The 24,383-nt window shown below is 35.9% G+C and overlaps 1 protein-coding gene across 1 annotated transcript in view; it reads left to right on the top strand.

Annotated features, from left to right (window-relative positions):
* Window positions 1-24,383, top strand: part of ZCWPW2 (zinc finger CW-type and PWWP domain containing 2) — a gene marked incomplete at its 3' end in the record, with an annotated part of 82,588 nt that overhangs the window by 49,966 nt on the left and 8,239 nt on the right. The window contains exons 5-6 of the mRNA XM_084246563.1: window positions 20,779-20,837; window positions 21,909-21,976. Of these exons, the coding sequence (XP_084102689.1) occupies window positions 20,779-20,837; window positions 21,909-21,976 (127 nt within the window). The remainder of the gene's footprint in view (window positions 1-20,778; window positions 20,838-21,908; window positions 21,977-24,383) is intronic.

Genomic DNA, 24,383 nt, shown 5'->3' with positions numbered 1-24,383 from the left:
TTTATTGATTATGTCTCGACTCCAAATACTATTTTGTCAGTCCCTTGATAACTCTTGATGTGTTATGACAACCCTTAGGGTGTGGTCATCATTATAAGGTCAAAAGTTTATTTTTTTTAAAGAAAATTTTATTTATGCCTACAAGAACTGGGGTCTAAGACAGAGAACGGGGCGGGGAGGGCGTTATTAAGAGGATTCACTGGAGACAGAGTGGGATGCAGAACGGGGGGATTTACTGAAATACACTGCTGAGGGGAGCGGCAGATGAAACAGGAATGGTCTGTGCTATGTGGGTCAGCTCCCTGGCCAGGGATTGAACTGGTGCTCTAGTAGTGGCTGCAGATAGCTTCATAGTGCTGAGACTTCACCCCTTGGCCACCAGGGGGCCCCCAGTATCAAAAGTTCTACTATCACATCCACAGAGGTAAAAGAGGGAAAGAAGTACAAATACTTTGATAATTTATTGAAAAAGAAAATGCGAATTTTAAACTGCACATGTCACTTTATTCACATTCACTAGCCAAAATTTAATAACCTGCTCATACCCAGTAGCAAGTTGGGTACTGAGACAAGATCCACTTCTAACTGAGCCAATGAGGAGGGAGAATTCTAAAAGGGATTGCTACAATAGGGTTTAAGCTTGTTAAAAGGCAGAAAAGGAGCCTAGATTCTGGGTTAAAGTTAGTGATTTAAGAGTTTTATTTCGGGCCTCCCCGGTGGCGCAGTGGTTGAGCGCTGGGTTGCGAAGCTGCCCGCAGTCTATGCCGCGCCGGTTCCATCCCCGGTTGCTCCCCGGCCACCAGAGGAGGGTCACGCATGGCGCGCAGACCTTCCCTGCCGCCCGCTGCTCCCCTCAGCAGTGTACTTCGGTCCTTCTGCCTGCTCTGCTCCCTGCTCTGGCTCTGGTGGGTTCTCTCACCCTGCCGTGCTTCTGACTGTACCCAGTGCTTGTATTTATAAACAAACAAACAAATAAATAAATAAATCTTTTAAAAAAAAAGAGTTTTATTTCAAGATAGAGAATAGCATGCTTCAAAAATGTGTTATATATACCATGGAATATTACTCAGCATTCAAAAAAGATAAACACATGCAATTTGCAGCAACATGGATGGCGCTGGAAGGGATCATGCTCAGCGAAATAAGCCAGAAAGAAAAAGAAAAATACCGGATGGTCTCACTCATAGCAGGAATCTAGAAAACTTAAATAAGGGACCAGGAAAATGAATAACTATAAGAAAGTGAAAATCAAAATCAACAAAAAACTATGAACCAGAGACACTTTTGGGGGGGTGGGGGGCAGGAGGGAAGGGATTGGGGTCAGAATGGGGGGGCTGCAATTGTATGGGGAATATAAAAATAAAATTTATTATTTAAAAAAAATGTGTTATAAAAAGGGGTCACTAGATCTGAAAAACATTAACACAGACTCTCCATTTGACCCTCGCAATTTCCAGTTGGAAATAGGTCTTACCATTGTCGTTATTACAGAGACTGACCCAGAGTTGTCAAGTGACTGACAAAATAATATTAGAGCCAGGGTATGGATCCATTTCTGGTGGTCCACAGTACCACAACTTCCATTTCCAGTTCTTTGACTTTCTAAATCAGATACTGAATTACTTACTAGTATATAAATCATGTGTTATGTTTGATTCTTCAATAATTTTGAACTTAATGCTTATGAATGGATACATTTTAAAACAATTCTTCATCTGTATATTGCTTTCATTACAAAGCATTTTCACAAACATTGTTTTTCACTTCAGACCCTTGGGCAAAAGGCAGAACATGATAACACAGTGCATGCTCTGAAAGGGATTTGGCCATTGCTGTGCATCGAGTGTGCAAAAGAAGCACACTCTTCTTCTCTAATAAAATTTTAGGAAAAGAGAGTCTTACTGGATTTATGCAAATAAAAACACTGACATGGGAAATATGAATACTTACTAAAAGTAAACATTTTTGGTGTGTCAGAGAAAGAGAAAGCAAATGTTTAGTTATGTTCATAAAATCTTGTAATTTACAACTGCTATAGATCATAGCTCAAAAATAGAGATGTTTTCTAATAAAAGTAAAACAAAATATTTCAAACAGACAGTTAAAATGATATTCGTCCACCATAGTTCCTTAGTCTGAGTTTTCCTTAGGTCCCATTAAGGATTGGCAAGCTAGGCCCATAATACAGTTTAAGTGTTAATTTCATTTAATAAGATAGATTTTATTCTTCTGTGTATTTTGGATCTGTGGATACTAAACAGAATATTTTTAAATACTGTTTTATAAAAAAATATAGATCAACAAAGGAAAGCTGTTGATGTGAAAGCAAAAGATAATAATTGTGTGATGTATTAGTGCCTATAAAGTGCCAAGAACTACACATGTTATTTCATGTAATTCCAGCAACAATTGGGTGATACATTCATTATTGTCTCTGGTTTATGAATAAAGATTATAGTCATTGGGATGGTCACCACTGCCTTAAACACAGTGTAAACGTGGATGATAAAAGGGAATAATTATTTCTCCAGCCCTTTATCCAGGCTAATCTAAGTAGTCTAAATTGTATTTATTTATATAAACAAATGTGCATATGTACATGCATAAATACTTTGTGGTTATTTTGTTTTTACAACAATAAGATAAGTTATTCCATGGATTTAACTACCTAGATTACTATATGCTGATCTGTTTTTAACATCTTCATAGCATACTATATCAGCTATATCACTTTTAGTTAACTAGCTTTATGTTGATGAATCTGTGGGTGTTTTTATGTTGTTTGTGTTTTGCTGATGCCTTAATATATATCCTTGTGTGTGTGTTTATGTGTGTGTGTGTGTATATATATATATCTCCTCACATTTTTGCTGTTCTACAGGATTGAATCCCAAAGTAGGATTGCTAGATCAAAGCTGGTAACAGTGTCACCAATGTCTCTTGAATCATGAAAACACCTTGAGGAATGAGTTGTTAAAGTTATGTGGAAAGATGTAGATTGTCTCTACGACCCTTCCTGCTTTAATATTCCAGGAACTATAAAATATTTTTAGTAGCTGAATAAATACTTTCAGAATGTCAAAGGACTTGTGCAGGTCAGAGTAAATATCTGAGTCAATTAGCTCTAGAAATAAATTTAAAAAATAAGGAAAGAATGAAAATAATGTACAAGGAAGACAAGTGGATTAGCTGATGGTGTGGCCTATTGTTTATTCTGAAAGACATTTGAATATGTATATGCTTAGGAAAAGCATATTGTGCAGGAGAGAGTATAAACTTATGAATGAGTCAAATCTGCCTTCAGGATCTTGTTCTGCTATGTAGTTGTTGTATAACCATAGGCAAGTTAACACCTCTGTACCTCATTCAATTAATTTCTAAAGAATAATAATAATAATGACATTTTATAATTGTTATAAAGGTTAATGTGAAAAGAAATTATCATAGCATATAGTTACTATATTTTAGCATGCACTTGTTTAATAAATGCTAGTACTTTTCCCCTTGGGAGGAGATAGGAAGTAAGGATTTAAATCAGGCTTGTAATAACATCACTGTTCCATTAAATAATTGTCTTTTGTTCGTCTCACATTTTGATTATGATTTAATTTTTTTTTAAGATTTATTTATTTATTTATTTATACAAGCACTGGGTACAGTCAGAAGCACGGGAGGGTGAGAGAATTCACCAGAGCCAGAGCGGGGAGCAGAGCAGGCAGAAGGACCGAAGTACACTGCTGAAGGGAGCAGGGGGCAGCAGGAGAGGTCTGCGTGCCATGTGGGACCCTCCTCATGTGGCCGGGGAGCAGCCAGGGATCGAACTGGCGCTGCAGAGGCTGCGGGCAGCTTCGTAACCCAGCGCTCAACCACTGCACCACCGGGGAGGCCCTATGATTTAATTTTTTAAAGTAGTAATGCTATAGCTGGAAAACATAATTTTTCAGATCACCTAAATGCTTCACATTAATTAAGCCAATTTTTATTAAATGATGCATTTATTTAGTCATTTCTATATACATATACATGCATATATGTGTATATGTGTATATATATGTACATGTATACACATACATTTTTATATATATTTATAATACAATTTATTTATAATACAATTTATTTATTTGCATTGCTTTATTCATAGAGTAAAGTGCCATTAATGTAATGTTTTCATTTATATAGTACATCAAACTTTTTCCCTAGTGTTTGTGATTTTTTTTTTATAGAGGCATTTTTATTTATTTATTTGTTTGTTTGTTTGTTTATACATGCACTGGGTACAGTCAGAAGCGCAGGAGGGTGAGAGAATTCACCAGAGCCAGAGTGGGGAGCAGAGCAGGCAGAAGGACCGAAGTACACTGCTGAGGGGAGCAGCGGGCGGCAGGAGAGGTCTGCGTGCCATGTGGGACCCTCCTCAGGAGGCCGGGGAGCAGCCCGGGATCGAACCAGCGCCTCAGAGGCTGCGGGCAGCAGCTTCGCAACCCAGCGCTCAACCGCTGCGCCACCGGGGAGGCCCTATTTTTATTATTTTTAAGATATTTTAAAATTAGGTAGAATTTGAGAAAAATTACAGATATAAGACATCACTAGTTTTAATTTCATATTCGTAAGAGGAAATATTTTTAATAGTTTTACATTTTTTTCTGTGTATGTATCAATATGTACAAACAAATAATTATACTTTTGGGCCTCTCTGGTGGCGCAGCAGTTGAGCGCTGGGCTGTGAAGCTGCTTGCAGCCTCTTGCAGCACTGGTTCGATCCCCGGCTGCCGGCGAAGGTCCCACATGGCGCGCAGACCTCTACTGCCTTGCCTGCTGCTCCCCTGCTCTGCTCCCTGCTCTGGCTCTGGTGAATTCTCTCACCCTCCCGCGCTTCTGACTGTACCCAGTGCTTGCATAAATAATAAATAAATAAATAAATAAATAAATAAATAAATCTTTAAAAAAAAATTATACTTTATTAACAAAAATAGAATCAACTGAACTCTGCTTTTCTCTCATTATTTTGGATATTTTTTCAAATCAAAGATTTACCTAATCGTATGTGGCTGTATAATACTCATTTTATGAAAGTGTCCTAACTTATTGAATATGCTCCTCAGGATTATTCTGAATTTGCAAAACTACAAATAACAATGCAGCAAAATCATTGTATTCAAATATCTTTAAACATTTGTGTAAATATTTCTAAAGGAAAAGTTAGTAGACATGACTTGTTCCTCCAAAGAACAAACACATTTAAAATTTTGCAAAATAGCTAAACATGTTCCACCAAAACAACTAACTAAATAAAAAAATCACCAAACGTTATTGTACCTACACAGTATCGTCATTTGTTTAAGGGACTGTCCAAACTGCCTTAACTTGCCAATTTTAGTTGTTACCCGTCTTTTTTCTTTATAATTTGTTTTGCTTTATTTTAAATATAAAACAAATACATTAATGTTAGGGGGAGAAATCAAGGAAAACAAAAGTGTATAAATTGGAAAGTTCAAATCATTCTCCCTGTCACCCAACCTCCAATATTTCACTGTATTCAAATATAGAAATAAGCATCAAAATAAATACATTTTAATACATTTCTGTAAAGATAGCAGCAAAGTAATTACTAGAAGAAGAATTGCTGGAGTAAAAGCTGTGGGTTCTTAAAAAAAATCTGATCAACAAGAAAAATTAAGAAATTGTTTTGGATTGAAATAAACTAAGGTGGCGTAGCAACCAAATTGAATGTGAGATCCTGGCTTGAAATCCTGAAACAGTAAAAGGACATCAGTGGAAAAAATGGTGAAATTTGAATTAGGTCTCTAGTTTAGTTAATAGTGTTCTATACATGTTAATTCCCTGGTTTGATTATTATATTATGATTATGTCAAGGTTAGTATTAGGGAAAGCTGAGTAAAAGAAGTAGGGGAACTCTTGTGCTATTTACTGTCTCTATTATTTTCTGTATGAAGGAAGTTATTTCAAAATAAAATTTAAAAAGTTTAGTCAAATACTAGCAAGTTTCTCTGCAAAACACTTATATCTGAATACACTTATCAATGTGTATTGATTTTCCCACTATCTTGCCAGCTTTAGATACCATTAATCTTTGCATATTTGCCAAAATTTACGAGGGAATAGATACATCATTACTCTTTAATTTGATGGAACTTTTTATTACTTAGTGAGGTTCAGCATTTTTTATCTATTTTTGGACATTATATTTCTTCTGAAAAAGTATGTATTCATACCCTGCCCATTTCTTTAATGGTTATTTTTTTTTTTTGGATTGATTTGTAAGGTTCCCTCTTTAGTTACTACTATTTTTTCAATATATTGCAAACATTTTTTCCAGTTTTCATTTAAAATATTTTGTAGCTCTTTTGGTATACTTATATAGTGATTTTTTTTTTCTTTTAGGGCTTTAATGGCAATGCTTTAAAGACTTTTCATTAATATAGAATGTTTATAGAATGAAATAAGACCAGTAGCTTACAACATATACAAAAATTAACTCTAATTGGATTAAAGACTTTGATGTAAGACCGAAACTATAAAATACATAGACAAAAACATGTAAAACACCCCAAGGCATTGGCTTCACTGGTATCTTTGTGGATTCATCTCCAACTGCAAGAGAAACAAGAGAATATAAACATATGTGAGTATATCAAACTAAAAGAGCTTCTGTATGATAAAAGAAAATGTCATTAAAACAAAGACACCTACTGAATGGGAGTAAATATTTGTACATCATACATCTGACAAAGGGCTGATATCCAAAATCTACAGAGAACTCATACATATCAACAAAATGAAAACAAAGAATCAAATCAAAATGTGGGCAGAAAAGCTAAGTAGGCACCTCTCCAAAAAAGACTCTAAATGACCAACAGACGTATGAGAAAAATGTTCATCATCTCATACTAGGAGGGAAATACAAATCAAAGTCACAATGAGATACCATCTAAGGCCTGTGAAAATGTCCCATATCAAAAAGGCCAGAAACGGGGCCTCCCTGATGGCACAAGGGGATAAGCACAGCACTGTGAAACTATCTGCAAGCTCTACAGCATGAGTTTGATCCCTGGCAAGCCAAGGAGCAAACCACATGGCGTGGCAGGCCTCTCATCTCGCCCGCTGCTCCCCTCAGCAGTATATTTTAGTCAGTCTGCCTGTTTTGTTCCCGACTCTGTCTTTGGTGAATCCTCTCACCACCCTCCCACACACACACCTTTGGCCTGTACCCCAGCTCTTGTATGCATACATAAATAAATCTTAAAAAAAAAAAAAAAAGACCAGAAACAACATGTTGGCGAAGAGTGAAGAAAAAGGAACCCTTGCATCTTGGTGGGAATGTAGACTGTTCCAGCACCTGTGGAAGACCTTGAAAGTTTTGGAAACTCTTCAAAATATATCTACCACATGATACAATTCCACTCCTAGGTACTTATCTGAAGACTGCAAAAACACTAATTCAAAGAGATATATACACTCCTGTGTTCATTGCAGTGCTATTTACAGTAGCCAAGTTATGGAAACAACCTAGGACAGATGAGTGGACTGGGAATTTATGGTATGTATACACAATGGAATACTATTCAGCTACAAAAAAGGATGAACTCTTACCATAGGTAACAACATGGATGGATCTGGAGTGAATGACACTATACATTCATTTATATGTGGAATGTAGATAAGCAAAACAAAGGGTCAGACAAATAAACCGGTAATAATCCCCAGAAATATGACTGTAGAATTGATGCTACCAGAGGAAGAGGAAGGTGGGGGGAGGGGATGAAGAATTGGGTATGGATGGAGCTCAATAGACAATGGTGGAGGATGATGTGTGCCTTGGTCATGGGGTGTGGTGTGGTAACATACTTCTGAAGAGGTGGGATCCTGTACCTCTGAATCATACAGTGTTGTAAACCGATGTCACCTCAATAAAAAAGAAATATGTTTATGATTTGTTTATTGTTTCTTTTATTGCTACTGGTAATACTTGAATGGAAATCTTCATGAGTATAGATTCCTCTCCTGTCACATGTTTTGGATGGTTTCCTTAGAATAATTCCCAGTAGAAGGATTAGTGGAAAAGGGATAGAAACTTAAAGTGAATTTGTTATACACTTAGCAGTAGTGCATGCAAATGTCACAATCTTCCACAGGTATTATAGTAACAGTACTCTTGCCAGTTTACATATCATACTTTGTTGTTTTAATCTGCATTTCTTTGGCTTGAGGCAAATTGTGTATGGGTTCTTAATATTATATATGCTCTGTATTATAATAATAATAATAATAATACATTAATTTTTTGTCATAGTTTGATGCCGCGGACCAGCACAGCAGTAGACGATGAGGCCACCTCAGGGCTGAGAGAAGCGTGCAGGGTGGTCAGGGCGTCGGCGAAAGAAATGACACACAGACACACTTCAAGAGTGAAAATCTGAGTGTAATTTTCTTTAAGTTTGTGACTAGTATATATATGTTTTCTAAAAGCACAGGAATGAATATCAAAGAAATTAGCTTGCTTGCTGGCTCAGTCTATCACTATCAGGGAGGTGATCTACATAACAAGCAATGACCATTATAGAAGAAAGGAGGAAGTTTAGAAAGACAGATAAGGGATTAAAGTTTGTAGTTCTAGGAAGAGGGGATAAGATTTTTAGCATTCTTGTAGTGGTTCTTGGTGGTCGTTGTCTTTTGATAAGCTTCTGCCTTTGCAGGGAACTTCCACTGCACTTTCTGTGCTTCAGGCTGTTCCCCCCCCCCCCCTCGCGTGCTGGTTGCCCAGCGGGATCTAGGGACCGTGGCGAAAGCCATTCCTAAAGATCACTGCGGGGGGAGGTGCAGCAGGTAGGGTTTTGCTGTTCTCCCCCTGCGCGCTGGTTGCCCAGCCAGACCTAGGGACGGTTAGCCCTAAAGGTCACTGCAGGGGGAGGTGCAGCAGTTTGATATGCTTTCAATGTATCATTTTCTATATTTTCCCCCTCAGAAGATGAAAGATAAATACTTGCTTGTGGTCACATATACATTTATGAGCTTTTTAATTTATTTCATTATTTTTAATAGCACAAACTTCTTCATAGCTAATAGTGTAGAGGAGTAAGAGGGAGGACATCTAGAGATAGACTGTTGAGGTGTCTGTCATGTACTAGCTCTATCCCTTGCTAGTAGTGTGAACTTAAGTTAGCTGCTTAACTCTCTAACCTCTCATTTTCTTCCTGTTAGGTGGGAAGAATGAAAGTATTATAAAATAAGGATTGCTCTGAAGAACTATGTAAAGCATAGAACTTAGGAAACTTCAAAAATATTAACTATTATTATGGGAGTATGGATTTATTTTTAAAGGTGGTACAAGGATTGGGTATAAAAGAATATATGTAACTTTCAAATGATGGAGTGATGGAGTTCAAGACATGTTACCCCGCAATATGGCATGTATGCATATGGAATATTTCAAGCTGAGGGAATTTGTGAAACAGCAAGTACAGGAAGGATTTGCTGACCTATCCCTGAAGCAGGTCACAAGAACTTCATGTAAGAGGTGTCATCCATATACTCAGAGGAAGGGAGACTTCTCTTCAAAGAAGAAACACTAAGAGGAATCTGGAATAAAGGAACAGACCTGCTGTTTGCCAGTTTACTACACTTAGTTCATACCCTTTCATGTTGCCTCACATTTCCTCATTTCCTCACAACTTTTCGTTCTTTGTTAAATCTAGCATTTACGTCTCTCAGGTTGTCTTTGGCCTTCACTTCCTGATGAAGGCTCCTGTCTCACATAAATCTCATATTAAATAAATTTCTGTGCTTTTCTCTTCTGAATCTGTCTATTGTTATAGGGGGCCCAAGTAAGAACTTAGAAGGATAAAAGAAGATACTTTTCCTCCCCTACTATCAGGATATTTGTTGACTAATAAATAATCTTTTCCTTACTAATTGTTTTGAATCTTATTTGTAATATTTAATGTGGGCCTCCCCGGTGGCGCAGTGGTTGAGCGCTGGGTTGCGAAGCTGCCCGCGGCCTCGGCGGCGTTGGTTTGATCCCCGGCTGCTCCCCGGCCACCGGAGGAGGGTCCCGCATGGCGCGCAGACCTCTCCTGCCACCCACTGCTCCCCTCAGCAGTGTGCACTTTGGTCCTTCTGGCTGCTCTGCTCCCCGCTCTGGCTCTGGTGAATTCTCTCACCCACCCGCGCTTCTGACTGTACCCAGTGTTTGTATAAACAAAACAAACAAACAAATAAATAAAACATGCCTCTATAAAAAAATAATAATAATAAAAATAATATATTTAATGTACCTTTTTCATAATTTAACACAGCATTTAACATGTCAAAAAGATCTCTTTGTTTTCTGTTCCTGTGTCTGGTCTTAAAATGACTACCAAATAGCTTTTTTTTTTTTTTTTTTAAGATTTATTTATGAACCGGGGTACTGGCGTGTGAGGGTGAGAGGATTCACCAGAGACAGAGTGGGGAACAAAACAGGCAGACTGACAAAATACACTGCTGAGGGAGTAGTGGGCAAGACAGGAGAGGTCTCCTGCACCATGTGGGATTCTCGCCGGCGGGGATGGAACCCGCACTGCAGAGGCTGCGGACAGCTTCACAGTGCGACACTCAACCACCTGCGCCACCAGGGAAGCCCAGTTGCTTTAATTTTTTAACTTTAATGTGTGGATTGGTGATCCTTCATTACCCTTTGTATGTATATATGCAAATATACATTTTACAATTTTTAGTATATTATGATGTTTTGATATTTTTGAAAATCTGGCTGGAGAGGGACTGTCTCTCTCTGGGCTAGCCAATTCTTAGAGATAGAAAAAGGCACATCTTTCAAATGAAAATCAACAAATCCCAAACCCATATCCCCCAACCATCTTATCCAGCTCTCAAACACCAAGTCATTATTTCTCCAGCCCTAAATTGTCTCAGGGCCAGATACAGGCAACTGGAGACCACTCTATAAACCAGAGCCCTCCAGAACTGTTGAAATGAGCCAGTTCTAAACTTTTTACCCTACTCTATTTGTATTCCCATGGAAACCTCAGTAAAGACACAATTTAAATAGTTTTAACACACAGGTCACTTTATTATTAGTCAAGTCCCAAGAAATATTCTGTTAAGATAATGATTGTATGTGGAAAATCCATGTGCTAATCAGAGAAATTACATGTTTATAATTACTAAATGCACCCATGTGGAAACTTAACATTTCCTTATTAATTTTTCTTTAGTTTTTTCTATGTAGAATTTTATGTGTTTACGTAGAATTTTACATGTTTATAATTTAGGCTATCCAATATATTACGACTAATTTTAAAAGGATCTCTTTTTCATTTTGTTTTCTAAAATTTTTTGGTTTCTATAGAGAAATTATGTGTATATCTGCATTCTTCCCCTAACACTTTACTTTTATTAGTACCAATTGTTTACTTACACTGCATTCAAAGGCAACATTAGTCACCCTTCTCTTGATTTATACACGTATGAATGAGAAATTTTGGTTCTTGCATTTCCTGGTGAAAAAATATTTTTCCCCAAAATTGTTACAGAAGCTCTACATAATAAGCAGGAAATTTTCACTAGCCTTATTGCAGCATAAGCTGCTTGTATTTTATGTCTAGCTGTCTGGATACTTGTGTTAGCTAATAAGCTAGTTAATAATATGGAATTCATGTATTGCAACTCACTTGGTTCACTTAGCTGTATGTGCATTTTCCCCCACAGATAAAGGTTATGATAGATCCCTACTGCTGGCTCCTAGCTCCAGGCAGAGAGAAAACCCTGAAAAGAATATAAGTAGAGGAACCCTTGGGAAATGTCACTGTTAGGCTTCAAAGCCTTTTTAAGTTTCCTTTCAGGGGTCTCCCTGGTGGTGCACAGGGTTAAGATGCAGCACTATGAAACTGTCCACAGCCACTGCAGCACAAGTTGGATCCCCAGCCAGAGAGGTGACCCACATGGTGCAGCAGACCTCTCTTGTCTCGCCCACTGCACCCCTCAGCAGTGTATTTCAGTCAATCTGTATTTCAGTCATTTTTCAAAATGTTAGTAATTAGTTATATTTAATTGTGTGATCCTTTTAATTCTTTTATGTAGTTGAAATTTAAATACAGTGAAATGCACAGATCTTCAGTGTAATTTCTTGAGTTTTCTCATACACCCAGTAACTACCATCCCTCATCAAAATAGATTTTCAACCCCTCAAAAAAGCTTTTTTTTTTTTTAAAGATTTATTTATTTATGCATACAAGAGCTGGGGTACAGGCCAAAGGTGCAAGGGGTGAGAGGATCCACCAGAGACAGAGTGGGAACAGCACAGGCAGACTGACTGAAATACACTGCTAAGGGGAGCAGCGGGCGAGACAGGAGAGGTCTGCCATGCCATGTGGGTTTCTCCCCGGCTGGCCGGGGATGGAACTTGTGCTACAGAGGCTGTGGATTGCTTCACAGTGCAGTGCTTAACCCCTTGCGTCACTAGGGAGGCCCTCAAAAAAGTTTTCTAATCTAAATTTTAAAATGTAAACACACTATGACGTGCATTTGCATTCTCAAATACATATAAATATAAACTACTATAGAAAATTGTCCATTTATTACTTTCAATCATCAGTGGAAACCTTAACATAGGAAGTTTTCTTTATACTAACTTCAATTAACTTGTGCTTAAAATCTGCAGAGGAAATCTGTACAACTGCAAAGTAGAAACGGCCTTCTAGGGGAGTGATTTTTAACTAGGATTCTGTAGTAACTTAGTAACTAAACCAGCTTGATTAGGTTGCAATTTATAGAAACTCTATAGGATAACTATTTGAAGTAAAATATGAAAATTAGACTAAATGGATTTGTCTCAGAGAACCAAAGCCTTTCTATACCATTGATGAGAGCAAGTGAAGATGCCTTGATGCAGAGAACCTATTTTCTGCTGTGAATAGTTACAGTTGCTCTTCAAATTTAAATTCTACTTTTGGACTGTACACTGACTAACTTTTTTTTTTTTTTAATTTCACTTTCAGTTCATGGATGTGACTTAAATGATCTTCTAGAGTTCCAATCAGATGGGCAATAGGAGTGGGAGGAGCTAGGGAGAAGAGCAGAAATGTACACCGGGGTGTGTGGGTAGCAGAGTTGAAAACTGTTTTTCCTTTCCTCAAGATTAACAAGTTTCCAAGAGTGAGGCCATGCTATTCTTCCAAGTTCACAGGGCTTGTAGTGGGAAAGATGTTCATAACAGTTGGCTAAAAAGGGAAGCTTTTCTTCACAGGACTACTGGGCTGCCTGTGGTTGCCTGGTTGCAGTTTTTGAGGGGGTGCTGCAGAGGTGGAAGTGGAGAGGGGTTTTGGTGGTGCCTTCCTAAACCAGTGATTCGTCCCAGTGCAGAGCTTTATCTAAGAAAGTGAATGATTCAGTGATGCAGATTAGGTGCTTGCTAAATGAAAATTCATGTTTATCAGTAATTTTCTCCCTACTTTAAGAAGTGTTTTCATTTCTGATTACTGAAAAGCAAACAAGTATCATATTTGAATGTCACCATTTATAATAATAGATGTTTTGTGTTAATTTTTATATCTATATTTGTAATTCCAATTTAAAAATTCACTCAGCATAGTCATTTTTTGGAATTTGAGTTTAGTTATATTTAAAATCTGATGTTACTGATTCCAGACATTCAAAACTTTCCAACCAAAACTCTCCATGTTTTCTATGTTGCACTTTAATTTTATGTCAGAAGACAATAAGAAGAATTCTACAAAATGTAATTGCTTTCTTGTAAAAGATAAAAACCTTTTTGAGTGCCAGTTATCATATGAAGTTTCCAGGTGATATCTTTTGTTATTTGGTACTAAAAATTGTGATATGCAGCTTTATTCAATTTATTTTGCTCACTTTTTTCATTACAAGTATAATCCTTTCTCTGTGATCCAGAGAAACTTAAGTCATATCTCCCAAATCAAGCTACATACAAAATGAATCTGAGTTTGTTTTAAAGTTTGGATTATTTCTTATTCACCATTACTTTCCTCATATCATACCATTGAGAGCAAAAACATTATTACTGGTTGATGCTGAATAGTACTTAATATGACATACAGTAGAAATTTGAATAATGAGTATGTATTTTATAGATTGTCACTATTGCACCAGACATTAAATGATTTTTCCATGCCTAATAGTAATAACTACTCCTTTCCTATTCACAAAAAGGAAGGTGTTATCACTGGAAAAAACACAATGCAAGTGAAAATTAGTGGAATTTAATTATATTAAAATTAATCTATAATTTAATATTTATAAACATTTGGTTTCTTCCTATAAGTCTTTTGACTTTCCATTTATGTCAGACCTATAAGTTACTAATTTTTAATTCTTTTAAATTATGATGACTCTGAGGTTTTATTTATCTTTATTTTATGTTTTGTTTTAAATATATTCACTTTATTCCAAAAAAATAATTTGCTATTTTGTGAATGAGTGTATTGGGTACACATCTTACATCTGTACTCGCACACATACTGGGAATCATAGTCACCCATATACAGCAAAGGAAGGTGTATATTCCACATCCTTCCATGAATCTAATTGCAAGCATTCTTTTTCAACCTCAGAAATCATCATAGTTGATAAAGACTTGAATCCAGGTGAAATTTTTAAAAATTTTGAATTGTGAAAATTTAAAAAATTTTTTGAATTGTGCTACTATGTAGGGTCTGCCTATTCCTGTGTAGAAGAGAGATCTTTGCATTATGTGCAAGGTAAATATTCAGAACATTTGACAGTAACCTGCAGGTTAAAGAATCAGGCTAGTTATACTTACTATTGAAGTCAATGGCAAGAAAAATGGTAAACCAGATAATGAAGCTCTCAGCATTCATTCTTTGTCCAGAAAAAAAAAATGTAACTAACATGGAGTGTTCTATGTGCATCAACTTTTTGGAATATAATCAAAATTTGTGGATATTAGAAAGTCTTCCTTAGAAACCTTATCTTCTCCCAACAGTCTTCTTGCTAAAAATCCAGTGACTTTAGAAAAACATATGCACAAATAGGAAATGTTTTCAGTAGTCTTGGATTTTTTGACAGTCTCTAATTTGAGGCCAAATGATCTAACTTACTGGCTTCTTTCAATAGACAAACAACTGTGCCATAAATTCTGCTTTTTGTGGTGTTTTTCCCTTCTTGGACACTTGTTTCAATTAGCCCTAGTATTATTCTTAGGCTCCGTATAGATATGAGTGAAATCCCTCCTGAATTTCTGTGTTCTATCCCTGGGATTGATAAAGACAATTTAAAAAACTAAGTGTAAGACTAAAAATGAAGTACATAACCTTAGAGTTCCTTGAAGCGTGCTATAAGTTGTCTTCAGCCAGGATTGGGAAGTTATAATGAAGGTCTTTCATGCCTTATATTTATGGTGGTCCACTGGTCAACTTCTGTTTTTAGGAAAAGTAGTCCCCTTGACTGAACTCACTGCCTGAATACAGACTCCAGTGTTTTCTCTGGTAATCTCCTCAGAGCAGAGAAACCCACAGTGCTTTAGTGTGAACTTACAGTGGCTGAAGAGATAGTGCAGGGGACAAAAGGGTATCTAGGCCCCATATTTCCAGAGACTAATCTCTGATATTGTCTGAATTTCACAGGAATACTGAACTCTGCTCAACATTAACTAGACTGAAGCATGTGGTAGTTGATTGATATTTATGAAAGAAATACTAGATTTGTATCCTCTCTGATAAAATCATGTTTAATATAGAGCTAGAAAATGATTATTTTAAACCTTTTCTTTTTTCAAAGAAGTGTTAAAAGCAGGCCTCCCCGGTGGCACAGCGGTTGAGCGCTGGGTTGCGAAGCTGACCACAGCCTCTGTAGCGCCAGTTCGATCCCTGGCTGCTCCCCGGCCACCAGAGGAGGGTCCCACATGGCGCGCAGACCTCTCCTGCCGCCCGCTGCTCCCCTCAGCAGTGTCCTTCTGTCCTTCTGCCTGCTCTGCTCCCCGCTCTGGCTCTGGTGAATACTCTCACCCTCCCGCTCTTCTGACTGTACCCAGTGCTTACATAAATAAATCTTTAAAAAAAAAAAAGTGGTAAAAGCAATCATTATCTAGGCCCAGATATTCAATTATTTGTACTCTCCAAATATTTACATGAAGCAATAACCATTATTTACAATGCTGCATGAAACTAATTTTCATCCTTATTCCAAGCATATTTTCCCAAGAGATATCCAAAGGGAAATGAGGATATTGGTTTTTCCTCCTGTGTGATAACTTTTGACATGGAATTTGTGTATATTATCAAGGCACAGAAATTTTTGGAAGTCCTGTCAAAGTAGGCAGTGCTTTTGTGATTGTTGACTGACAATCTTGAAAGTAGTTAAAAACACAGTTATATCTTCAATGAGCATTAAAAAAAAATCAGAATTTTATGTTCTCATACTTACTACAGCAAACAAACTTATTATTCTTGTTAAAAATAAAAACATTTTCATTTATTTATTTTTTAAGATTTTTTTTTATTTATACAAGAACTGGGGTACCGGCTAGAGGTGCAGCGGCAGGGTGTGGTGGTGGTGGGGGGAGAGAATTCACCAGAGACAGATGGGGAGCAGAACAGGCAGACTGACTGAACCACACTGCTGAGGGGAGCAGCGGGCGAGTCAGGAGCGGTCTGCCATACCATGTGAGGGTCTCCCCAGCTGGCCGGGAATCAAACTTGCCCTGCAAAGGCTGTCCACAGCCTCACAGTGCTGTGCTCAACCCGCTGTGCCAGTGGGGAGGCCCACATTTTCATTTATATGAATTGTGACTTAAGGAAATGGGCAATGTCAAATCAGTTTATGTTGATTATATGAATCTGGAATAAAAACAGTTCTTAAGGTTTTTCTGACCTTTGCAATGAAAGAAATTCTACCATCTGCCATTCCAGTGAGCAATCCTAATTGTCATTAAATATATAAAAATTTATATATATTTTAATAAATGAAAGTCACTCTTATACATGTAAATCTTTATTTTTTATATCTTAACAAGAAAGATTTGATGCTTGCTTTGGTTTCTTTTAAAAAAAAAAGATACATATATAGCATTATATCTGTGTGGACACACATGGCTTTGACCAGCGCCTGGAAAACTTATGTTTGCTTAAGAGTCTTCTGACTTAGCCATTTTTAGCATTATTTAATAAAAAAGAAGACCCCCAAAAGCAGAATGGCCATTTAATAATAAAATATTTTAGTAAGGATATACTTTATACCAATCTCTAGTAGATAATAGAATTGTCAAGTGACTTACTGGTAGTCATACAACTAGTAAGGGCCAGAGTTTGCATTCAAATCCTGATCTTATCATTCCAATTCTTCTTCATCACATCTTACTTTGTCAAAGACTTGGAGCACAGCACATTGTGGCAAATATTGACAAGTTCATTTTAACCTCTATGGACTATTTAACAAAGTAGAAAAATAACTTATTGTCTCTAACATAAATCTCCTGAATTTATAGTAGCTGTTTCACAATATTTCTTTTCATACCTATAAAATAAATTGTACTTTGTTACTTTAATCTTATTCCCTTTTAAAGCCCTTTTACTTCATATGCAAATATGCATATAACAAGCTAAATTTTTTTTTTTTTAAGATTTATTTATTTATTTATACAAGCACTGGGTACAGTCAGAAGCGCGGGAGGGTGAGAGAATTCACCAGAGCCAGAGCAGGGAGAACAGGCAGACAGACGAAATACACTGCCGAGGGGAGCAGCGGGCGGCAGGAGAGGTCTGTGCGCCCTGTGGGGCCCTTGCCTGGTGGCTGGGGATGGAACTGGTGCTGCAGAGGTTGCGGGCAGCTTCACAAGCTAGTGCTCATCTGCTGCGCCACCGGGGAGGCCCACTTAAGCTAAAATTTAATAACAAGATAAAATAATAGCTTTACATGCTCTACAGAAGGAGATCAGCATTTGAGACTATGATATGCCTGTGTATTTTACATATATTTTATGTACCATATTTTTATATACCACACACATACACAGTACTGAAAAAATATTTTAATATTGCCTTTAGGTTAAAGACCACAAAAAGAGGAACACTTAGTCTTTACATCATATTAATATGAATTCCCTGAGTGTTTTACACAACCTTCCTTGAATGATTATTAAGGTATTTAAGTTGTTTAATAATGCTTTGAGTGTTATTAAATTCAGCCTTCTTCTCATTATAGTTAATGCTTTTGAATGTACAATGTGACTAGCACTCTGTTAGGTGCTAAATATTTACAATATTGAAAAAATTTTACCTACTCTTGTAGTCTAGAGGCTTGATTCAAGATGATTAAAATCAACATCAGTGAAACAAGAAATTACTGACTTTAGCAGATTAAATTAAGAAGAAATGAAACAAAAGAACTTAACATTTGGAAGTTACATTGAGGTTCATTCAGTCTTAGACACTGCGGATTAAGTTTATAATTTTTTAAAATGTCTAAATCTACAACAATGACATCCAGAATTGACAGTTACAGTAATACCATTTTTTATTATGATGGTATTTGTGTTAATCCTGAATTTTTCTCAACATTTATTCATTAATTTATTCCACAAACACTTCATGTGCTCCTGTAGCGTACAAGGTATGGCATGAAGAAGGTATATTAACCAGTTAAAACTTTGATTTAAATGATGTAGATCATAACGCATTGTGGAAAGGTTCATGGGAGATGGAATAATACATATGTGAATTGGTTGCAAATTTTAGTCATTTGGGGGGTTTTGATTTTTTACTTTATTATATTTTAATCAATGAATGGGTCTGTAAGATAGATGTTGTTTTAACATTTGTTTTAACTTTCTTTTTGACCCAATGGGTGATCAAATTTGTAAATGTTTCAGACTTGAAAACAGTATGAATTCTTTAATTCTTCAGTGTTGAGTTTGATAGTGTTTATTAGATTGTTCATTATTTGTGTTAATTGAACTCTATTTCTTTACAAACTTTTGTGTTCTCTTTACTATTTTTTAATGAAAAGTGAATTAAAATATCCCATTTTAAACTCACCAGTTTCTACATGTAATTCTGCCTGTTTTCACTTTGTATGTTTTCAGGTTAAGATTTTAGATATAATCAGGTTTAGGATTATACTTTCTGGATGAATTATTTCTCTTGGAATTAAATAATAATGACTTTTTGTTTCTGATCATGCTGTTTGTTTATTATTATTATTATTATTATTTAAATTTATACCATAGGTTTTTTATTTTTTTTAATTAAAGATTTATTTATTTATACAAACACTGGGTACAGTCAGAAGCACGGGAGGGTGAGAGAATTCACCAGAGCCAGAGCAGGGAGCACAGCAGGCAGAAGGACTGAAGTACACTGCTGAGGGGAGAAGCGGGCTGCAGGAGAGGTCTGCACACCATTGTGGGACCCTCCTCCAGTGGCCGGGGAGCAGCCAGGGATCGAACCCGTGCTGCAGAGGCTGCGGACAGCTTCGCAACCCAGCACTCAACCACTGCGCCACCGGGGAGGCCCTGCTGTTTGTTTTTGCCTTCACATCATTTTTTAAACTGAAATATTGCTACATTGGTTATAGTCATTGTTACTGTTCCTTTTGTTAATAATCATTGGTGTAATATAGCCTATTTCCTTACTCTTCGTTCTAAGTGATTACATTCATAAAAATATACTTTTATAGAGATAAGATATCCACTAATTCACTTTTTTAAAGTATACAATTCAATGGCTTTTAGTTTATTCACATATGCTGCCAATAATACTAATTTTAAAACATATTTTCATTATCCCAAAATGAAACCCCATATCCATTAGCAATCACTGCCCACTTCTTCCCCCTCACCAATCTCTGGCAATGACAAATCTGCTGCTCTCTCTCTTTGGATTTGTATTTTCTGGACATTTTAGATAAATGGATCATACATGTCTTTTATTTCTGACTTTTATCACTGATTTCATTTTTTTACATTCATACATCATAACAATTTCAAGATTCATCCTGAATTTGATTTTTAATCAAATCAAATTTTAACTTGAAGTTGTAGTTTGTTTCAGTACTTCATTTTTTTAAAGGCTGAATAACATTCCATTATATATATACCACATATCACATAATATGTAATCTACCCATTGATGGACATTTGAGTTGCTGCTACTTTTTTATTAGTATGACTAATGCTGTTATGAACATTCATGTTCAGTTTCTTATGGGGTGAAATGTTTTCATTGCTGAATCATGGTAAATCTACATCTAATGTTTTGAGACTACCATTTTTACATATTCACCAGCAATGTATGAAGGTTCCAGTTTTTCTATATCACTTATCTTGTCTTTTCTCAGACATTAAAAACCACAAACCCAAGGTCTTTTGATCTTATCCTGGTATAAATTCCTTGTGGGCTTCATTCAACTATGGTTCCCACCGATATATCTTTGCATTCCACGTTTCTGGCCTCTGAATATTTCTTTTCCTTTCTTTAAAGGTCATATATGTGTTAAAACTTTGAAGTTGTTTTCACTTAGTATTTTTTTGTAGTTGAGAAAGTGAGGAAGGGGCCACGGAGACAAGAGATTTGTATTGGATCAGTCTGCCATTTAAAGTTGTGTAGATCACTGCAGTTGCAGTTACTATGAAGTGGGTGACTTAGAGGTACAGGTATTGCTTAGGTTAGAGGCCAGAGTTTCTCTTCTGGGCTAAATTTCTCAGCCTACATAGCACCCATTATTATATAGTCCCTTGTGAACTAATTCATCTTTATTTTTGTTGTGATTTTACAGATGCAAGTTTCTAAAAATAATACTGAAAAGAGAAACCCCAAATTTAGAAAAAGGAAAAGGTATGCATTTTTAAATTAAAAAGTTTTATGATAAAATTTAAATATATATGTGTGTATCATTATGAAAGCAAATCTTTTTTTATTTTGCTCATCTAAGAAACATTATATTTTAAAATTTCCAAAAGGATTTAGTAAAGTGATAGGTAGTAGTGTTAGAACTGTGGAGAATGTTTTCTGTTTATACAAATTTATTGAACCAGAACTATCAAAGATTAGTATCAGGTGATCAAACAGATGAAAAGCAGGTTTCTAGTTTAAAAATAGGTAATGCAAACTAGCAGACTTCATACTAAACTAATAAGCCACTGATGATAAGTTTAATGTTTATCATTGAACCTGCCATGTACTTTATTTTTTTAATCAATGGTGATTTGTGCTGGGTTAAAAGGATTCCTATTCAAAGACAAAGATTGACCCTAATACACAGATTTTCTCTTCTTCTTTGTACTTTTTCAAAAGATGAATAATTAAATTTTTAAAAGGGACTTTCACTGTCTTATCTCAGTTACACTTCACAGTAACTTCATCAAATTGGCAGGGGTTGTGTCATAATTATCTCCAATTAAAAGATGAAGAATATGTGGCCTAGAGAAGTTAAGTGGCTTTTTCAAGATCTTATAGTTAGAAAATTTATTTGAAAACATGTATTCTGACTAAATAAGAAAGAGTGTAACGGAAAAAGCATGGATTTTTCAGTCTGTTAAAGTTTACTTTTGTCATGATCTACCATTTATCTATGTTGTCAAATTTTCTAGTTTATCAGAGCCTCAGTTTCTTTATAAACCATTACTCAGTAGGTTTTTTGGGAAAGGATTGTATGAAAAAGTCCATGTAAGGTACTTGGTAGATAGTTAGTGCTTTTCACTCAGTGAAGAACTTAAATCAATTTATTCCCCTTTGGTTTTTTCATGATACCATGCTGTCCTACTTACTTTATGAAACAACCAATAAAAAGTACCCTAAGATAAGAAATATATATTCCTACACTGCAATTACTGATGAATATACATGAATGGTCATTTAAATATACGTGATTGATCTTTTGAAACTAATCTGTCATTCTTTTTCTAGGAAAACCATTTTAAAATCCTCTTTTGAAAATGTTTGTTCAGATGATGCTTTATCAAAGGAAAACATGGGTATGTGAAGGCCTGCTTTTAGTTGTTTCCCTTATATTTAATCTCACCAAATATCGTTGTAATCATTTGATAGGGGGAAAATGCTGTTTTACATATATATTTATATAGATATATGAGAAGCATAGTGGGTAATTTTGGGTATTGATTTATATATCAATGTTTTTCAAAATTGTCTTTCATTTCTATTTCCTTGAATTAAATTTTCTCTGTCTTTACAATATATTTAATTTTTTTTAGATAAAGCTCCAGCAATTGTGGGAGAAAACATAAGCATCAGTACATTTCAATTCAGACTGCTCCACTCCAAATTTATTGGGGTCCTAGTGTGCAAAAGAGAGAAAGAAGAACAGTAGCCTGGGGCTTCCCACTGAATTAATTGCCATTGGTATTAGAACACAGTAGGGTGAATATGGGATGCAGGGAATAGGTTTTCATTTTCAAAAGCAATGTACTGATAATGTACTCTTCCTAGATTATCATTTGTCTTAAAAAGCAGGCAAAGATTTATTTGCAAGATGGAACTTTGGCATCAATGCAAAGAGATTTTAAAGCCCATTAAATCCCAAGAAGTATTTGCGCCATATTCCCACTTCCGGGTAGACATTCCATATCCTCTGGTACTGCATTTCAATTGATGTAATAAGTCATTAATTTATAGTGTCATACATGAAAGGAAAGCAGACAGAGGAAGGATGGAGTAGTTATTTAGAAAAAAGAAAACCATTTGCTCCTCTCCTAAACCACTGTAAAATTCTGTTGCTTCTCTTTTTTTAAACACATTCTGCTAATTAAGTTTCCTTTTCTTGGCTATTTTTCCCTTTGCCTCACATAATCATTTCAAATATGCCTGTGAAAAGGCAAAAGTCAGTTTATCCCTGCACAGACTTCCCACTAGGAGCCCTAGCACTGCAGTTTAAGGTTCCAGTGTTAGAATCATTGTTTCTTTCAACTCACATAGACTACTACAGAGGAAATCTTTTGCAGCAAGGATTCTAACACAGGAAATGACTCTTAGGTATAAATAAGTGACTGTATCTTAGTAGTTATCCATGAAGCCACACATCCTGTATGGCTCTAGAAACACTTCAGTAGTCAATTGTTAAAATACTTAACCAAATCTGTGTTTTGCTGCATCTCATTTTGAACAGTTACAGAGCAGATATATCTAGTCTACTGTGTTCTTTGCAAGAACCGGGAACATTCTGAAAAAGTGGTTCTTTTGTAATAGTTTAAGTGTCCTTAATATTTTATGTCCTACCCAAATTTCTTTGGATTTCTTGATCCAACTCTAAAATATTTAGTTTCTACTTTTTAAAAAAATTATTATTTTTATTTATTTATGCATACAAGAACTAGAGTGTAGGCCAGAAGTGTAGGTGTTGAGAGGATTCACCAGGGCAGAATGTGGAGCAGAATAGGCAGATCTACTGAAATACACTGCTGAGGGGAGCAGTGGGCAAGATAGGAGAGGTCTGCTGTGCCATGTGGGTCAGTTCCCTGGCCAGGGGATCAAATTCAAGCCACTGTGGCTGGAGATAGCTTGTTAGCCCTGAGACTTTAACCCCTGCACCATCAGGGAGGCCCATATTTAGTTTCTTCTTAAAGTAGAATCAATTCTAGATTAACTATAGAGGGAAATTATAGCATCTTCTTCTTGAATCTCTGCCATAATTTTTGTACCCTTTTTCCTTACTTGTAGGTGCTAAATAAAGTCTCCTATTAGTATGCTAACTTTACTGTCTACCATTTCTTTTTGGATTTTATGATTGTTTCTTTCTCTTTCTCTCTCTCTCTTTATATGTTGCTTAGAGATCAGGAGGAGAGCTAATTAAGTGCAGCTACTTTACCTCTCCCAGTAACAGATTACTCATCTGAAATAAAGAGAGGCTGTAGAAGCTTTCTAATCCAAAAAGGAAAGAACCTGTTTTTGCAAATTAATAGAAAAGCTGAGGAATCATTGAATAATTAAAACTGTATGCTGATTACTATAAAAAGATTTAATCTAAGAAATAACATTTTGAAGTATGTTTGCATTTGAGGAAAAATTGCAATCAGGAATATAATTTATATTTATTATACCTATAACTCATTTTTTTTTTTGGTGTTTAGGGACATCTATGATGATAAAATAATAGCAATAATAATGATAACAAACACCTGTAACAACAATAACTATCTTCACGGTTCAAAAAACTTCACATATATGATTTTATTTTAATCTTACAAGAGCCCTATGAGGTATATATGGGAGATATTATTATATCTCCCATTTTTCAGTGGGAAATTGAGGCACTTCAGAGGTCTAAGGTCACATAGCTTTTAAAAATTAATAAAGTGTTTGTTTATTTCCTTAGTTCCTTTGAGTACCAGGAAGCTGAAAACTAAATTTATGGGGGTTTTGGTATAG

The sequence above is a fragment of the Talpa europaea genome (genome assembly GCF_964194135.1).
Source record: "Talpa europaea genome assembly, chromosome: 11".
NCBI classification, from domain to species: Eukaryota; Metazoa; Chordata; class Mammalia; order Eulipotyphla; family Talpidae; genus Talpa; species Talpa europaea.
Note: the sequence above shows the minus strand (reverse complement) of the source record. Positions and strands in the feature narration are given on the sequence as shown.